The following is a 5,000-nucleotide window of genomic DNA, read 5'->3' as shown; positions in this document are numbered from 1 at the left end:
AATCATAATCACAGGTGGACGCCTCCACATGTTCTTGTAAAGTGTAAAGCTGTAGTAACACCCTCTGTAGTAAAAGTCTTTGTGTATCTGAACAGGAGCGTTCGGTCAGTCTGTGGAAGTGTGTGGACGTGTGGTTCTGCAGTGTGTGTGTGTGTGTGTGTGTGTGTGTGTGTGAGGCAGAAGTGACTTTCTCAGCATGTTTCTGTGTATTTATGTTTCTGGCAGTCAGACGACTGCTGCACGTCACGTGTTTCTTCGCCTCTCATTATCTGCTTCTCTAGCACATCTGCTATCTAAACACACACACACACACACACACACACACACACACACACACACACACACACACACACACACACACACACACACACACACACTCTCACACACACACACACACACACACACACACACACACACACACACACACACACTCGTAAGGCTTTAGAGGATATTCTTCATCTGTCCAGAACATATCCAGGCCACATTTAACCCCAAAATCATACATTTTGCATGAAGAAAATAAAGATTATTTGCATTGTGGCATCACTTTCATGACAATTAGATACATTTTCCCTTTCCCATAATGATTTACTATTTAAATAGTGAGTATTTGTGCGTGCATGTAGTATTTTAATTCAAAAAAATTATTTAAATGTCATTAAAATAATGTCACAGTGCAACACTTTACTTGAAGCCTTTATGTGTGATGCATTATTTTAATGCATTAATTATGCCTTATAATGATCTCATTACCACAGTTATAATACTAATCCATACATTGTCACGCCTTCAGAAAGTAAAATGCATTAAAACACATGAAAAAACAACACATTTTCTGCATTTTAACTTATTTATGGAAAGATATAATGCATTATAATGTGCATTATGAATGCCTTTTATAATGCATTACACATTAAGGCTTTAAATGAAGCAATAATTGTCGTAAAATAGCTTGATTTTCTTTATGAAAAATTGTATTTCTTTCGATTTTGCACTAAAAATATGACCTGGACATGTGTTGTCGAGATCCAGCCGTGTTCCAGAAGGAAATTGAGATTAAAGAGCTGCATTGCTGCTCTATTTCCCAGCTCGTCTCGGGTGTAAAGCAGGTCAGGTCTCATTTGCGTTCTGTTATCTCGCCTTAATTCCGCGGCGCCGGCACGTGCAGAGGAATGATTGACAGGTTTACTTCTCGGTAGCTCCGCCCCCTCCCCTTGAATTCAGTGACACAGAAACATGTGCGAGAAAAGCGCAGTGTGAAGGAACTGCAAGGCAGACTCCCGCCGTTTGTCCTTGGACTGTTCTTCACACATTAACCAGTGTGTGTTCGGAATACATGCTAGTTGTGTGTGTGTTGCAGTTGTGCACAGTATGCATATTTTCTGTGTATTATAGTTCCCAAAATGTGCAGCCTGAGTGGGTAATGTATACCAAATTGCAATGCACTTGACTTGACCTTCCACTTTTAGTGAGACGAAGGATGTTTTGATCTTTCCGGGAACATTCATAAATCAAGTTTTCATAACTTAATGGGAATGTTAAATGTTCTTAGAATATATTCATGTCAGCTGGGATAATGAGGTTGTGTGGCAACATATTAGCTATGTTTCCATCCAAAGTTGCGACTGTAACTTATGCACAAAATTGCAATATCGCATAAAACATTTGCGAGTAAAGCACTGTTTCCATCCAGTGAGTCGAAGAGAACATAATCATCACTAAAAAATCCCTAAGAAACATAGGAGAAGACTCCATATATAATCATTTTCGTATATAATCAATTATTTGCGTGTCTCTGAGAAACTTGTGCGTCTCGATAAACGTGTTGTGTTGCTTTCAGAGGCAGATGTGCTGTCTGGGAACGCAGTCATGTGACAGTTCTAGGAGGGGAATATACCGAGCATCTTAGACTTCTGAATGACCAAAACAGCATTTCAGATGCTTTGCAAACAAGATTTTTTCGCTGGTTAGTGTTGCCAACAAAGAGGCTAAAGGCTGCAACCCCTAGCGTCAGTCGCTAGAGCGTCTCTTGAGATCAGAGGAGTGAGGTTTACTTGCACAGCGACTACTAGCTGGCCTCCGTTACATTAGTACACTTATGCTGTTACATCGCGAAAGTCACATGATTTTTTAATGCGCATTGAGGAATTTATTCAGTATATGCATTTCCGTAGTTTATGCGTATGTTTTCGTATAGGATCAAATGAGCGCATATACGTTTTTTTAATTGTAAAAATTGGCATCTTGGCGTTTCCATTCAGTATTTTTTGATGCGATATCCCAAAAATGCGCATAAAAATTGGTGGATGCTAATATAGCTAATATTGCATTCATTACATACTATTTTTTAAGGCAAGGCAAGTTTATTTATATAGCACATGTCATACACAATGGAGCTTTACATAGAAAAGGAATTAAAATAATCACAACAGATGCATAAGAAATAAAGATATCATTCACATTTCATTTTATATTTGTATATCGTCTCAAAGCAGCTTTACTGAAATGCATGCGTCTACATTACAGTTTAAAATTATGGATTTCAGAAATGTACATATACAAATCACACAGTTAGCTAACAATGCATTCATAAACAATGTGTTAATTTAAGGCAGAAACAATGAGCTCATTGAAGTAAAGAATACATGTTCATATGAATATGAAATAAAAATAACAATTAAAGCTGCAATTAGCGATGAAAGGGCCCTCGCACCCGGGGCCACCAAAACAGTGCATTTAAAGGTAAATATAGGAGAAATATGGCAACCTCACTTCAATGTGCCACACTTCCTGCTGCTGACTATAACTGAATATCACTGTGTAGATGTCTTCAGGCCAGGACTCTTATCTAACATGTGAAGTTTGGGGCAGATTGGACATTGTATGCCTAAGTTACAACAACTTCCTGTGTCATGGCGAAACATTAGACTTTGTGAGGCCGCCACAGACACGACCTTCATCGAAAACTCAAGATATTCACAATTTAACATCACTAAGGCTGACCAAATATGACATTGATCTGATTAAATCTCTAGGTGGAGTTGATTAAAGTACATCGTCTGGAAATGGCAAATTTGCAAACATTTTGCAAAGAATATCCTAAATATCTCACTTCCTGTTTGTTTTCAGATTTTGTCCCCAGGGACTTTTTTGTAAGTATTGGACTGTTACATGTGTCTACCGAATTTCATTCTTATGCGTGAAATGTAGCGCAAACGACGCTTAATTGAAATTTTGTAGGTGCCGCTATCGAGCCATTTTGCCACACCTAATTCTGAAACCCATAACAGAGAATAAGAAGCATTTAAAACACTTTCTCACCTACACAAGCTTTTATGGGGTTTAAATGAATCTTGTATTGTTTTATTAGCACAAGACCAAAATCTGCTTTATTATCCGTATGGTATTTTTGTCATAACATCTTTCTCTTGCTGTGTCGTTTCAGACGCTGCTCTTAAGAAGACCCACATAACCGAGGTGAGGAATCCTTCATCATCTACACGTCATTGATTTCGGTCATAAAACTCAGATTTCAATGCATGCAATGAATTAAGCGCTCAAGTGTTTCACTTTAGAGGAATATGTTATCGATCTGGGGTTTCTGAAATGAATGTGATTTAATGTTATTGCTGTGAAATGCAGTGGAGAGCAGCTCAGGTCAAATCTCATGGCTGTCTTTGAGAAGGAGATCTCATCAGGGTCTCTCTCCTCAGATGCCGTCTTCCTCGAGTCACCTCAGCTCTGGCCTGGAGAAGAAGATCGGTCACAGGCGAGTCGATGCGTCCGGCGAGACCACGTACAAGAAGGTGTGTGTGTGTGTGTGTGTGTGTGTGTGTGTGTGTGTGTGCAGTCAACCCGTCTCAGGCTCAGTCATTCTTCACAATGTCTGTCATCATAGAGTGTCCTCATCTAGCCTGTTATCTGTCAGTGTCCCAGTGAGGCTTTTTATTGCCTTTTTCCTCATCACATATTTTAGTAATCATCATTAAAGGTGCACTATGTACATTTTCCATATATATATATTGACCCTCAGTACATGTGAGTGTAAATATATGTTAAAACACTGTGGTATCAAATGTTCTAATTTGTTACACTGTTTATTTAAGTTTAAGTTATGTTGTAATATTTTCCTCTATTATATTGATGTTTATTATCATCATTAATATTATTATTAATGTTCACGTATAATTATTTATGTTCATATATGTATTATTATTTATGTTCATATATTCCTAGCTTTGGTAATATTGTACGATTTACATTCATGCCAATAAAGCAATTTTGAATTTGAATTTGAATTTATATATATATATATATATATATATATATATATATATATATATATATATATATATATATATATATATATATATATATATATATATATATATATATATATATATATATATATATATATATATATATATATATATATATATATATATACACACACACACACACTAGGCGTGTAACGGTACACAAAACTGACGGTTTGGTACGTACCTCGGTTTTGAAGTCACGGTTCGGTACGGATTCGGTACAGCAGTTTTACAAAATTGCTTTTTATACAGTGGTTTGATGAAAAAAATTGTGTCTTTCCTTAAATTAATTCAGTTATAACTAAAAGTTTCTTAAAGATAATGCTGTAAACTATATAGGGGGCCCTTACTTACATATTGCTATTAAAGATTAACAACAGAGCCCAAACTATTAGCCTAAATTCAGTTGCTATTTATTTTTAGATTTAATAATCAACACTCATAAGCTTCACATAAGGCAGTTTTTGCATTAACTTCTAAATCTAATTATTATTATTTTTTCTCCAATTTGTTGTTGAAATATAATCATTTAGTGGCTGTAATTTTCATGACAGGTTTATTTAAACATACATTAAATAAACAAGACATCACTAACAGGCCAAGTAGTATATAATGAATATATATATAGGCTAATATAATGAATATATAGGCTAATATAGGTCATATATTCAGTGAAAGAGT

General features: G+C 35.9%; 1 protein-coding gene across 4 annotated transcripts in view; it reads left to right on the top strand.

Annotated features, from left to right (window-relative positions):
- The window catches only part of pip5k1cb (phosphatidylinositol-4-phosphate 5-kinase, type I, gamma b), an 86,359-nt gene that overhangs the window by 34,686 nt on the left and 46,673 nt on the right, over positions 1–5,000 (top strand). For all 4 annotated transcript variants that reach the window (XM_079819687.1, XM_079819688.1, XM_079819685.1 and 1 more), the window contains exons 2-3: positions 3,446–3,477; positions 3,714–3,806. In XM_079819687.1, coding sequence (XP_079675813.1) covers positions 3,714–3,806 — 93 coding nt within the window. In that variant the 5' untranslated portion in view covers positions 3,446–3,477. The remainder of the gene's footprint in view (positions 1–3,445; positions 3,478–3,713; positions 3,807–5,000) is intronic.

This window comes from Gobio gobio (assembly GCF_949357685.1).
Source record: "Gobio gobio genome assembly, chromosome: 6".
Classification (NCBI taxonomy): Eukaryota; Metazoa; Chordata; class Actinopteri; order Cypriniformes; family Gobionidae; genus Gobio; species Gobio gobio.
Note: the sequence above shows the minus strand (reverse complement) of the source record. Positions and strands in the feature narration are given on the sequence as shown.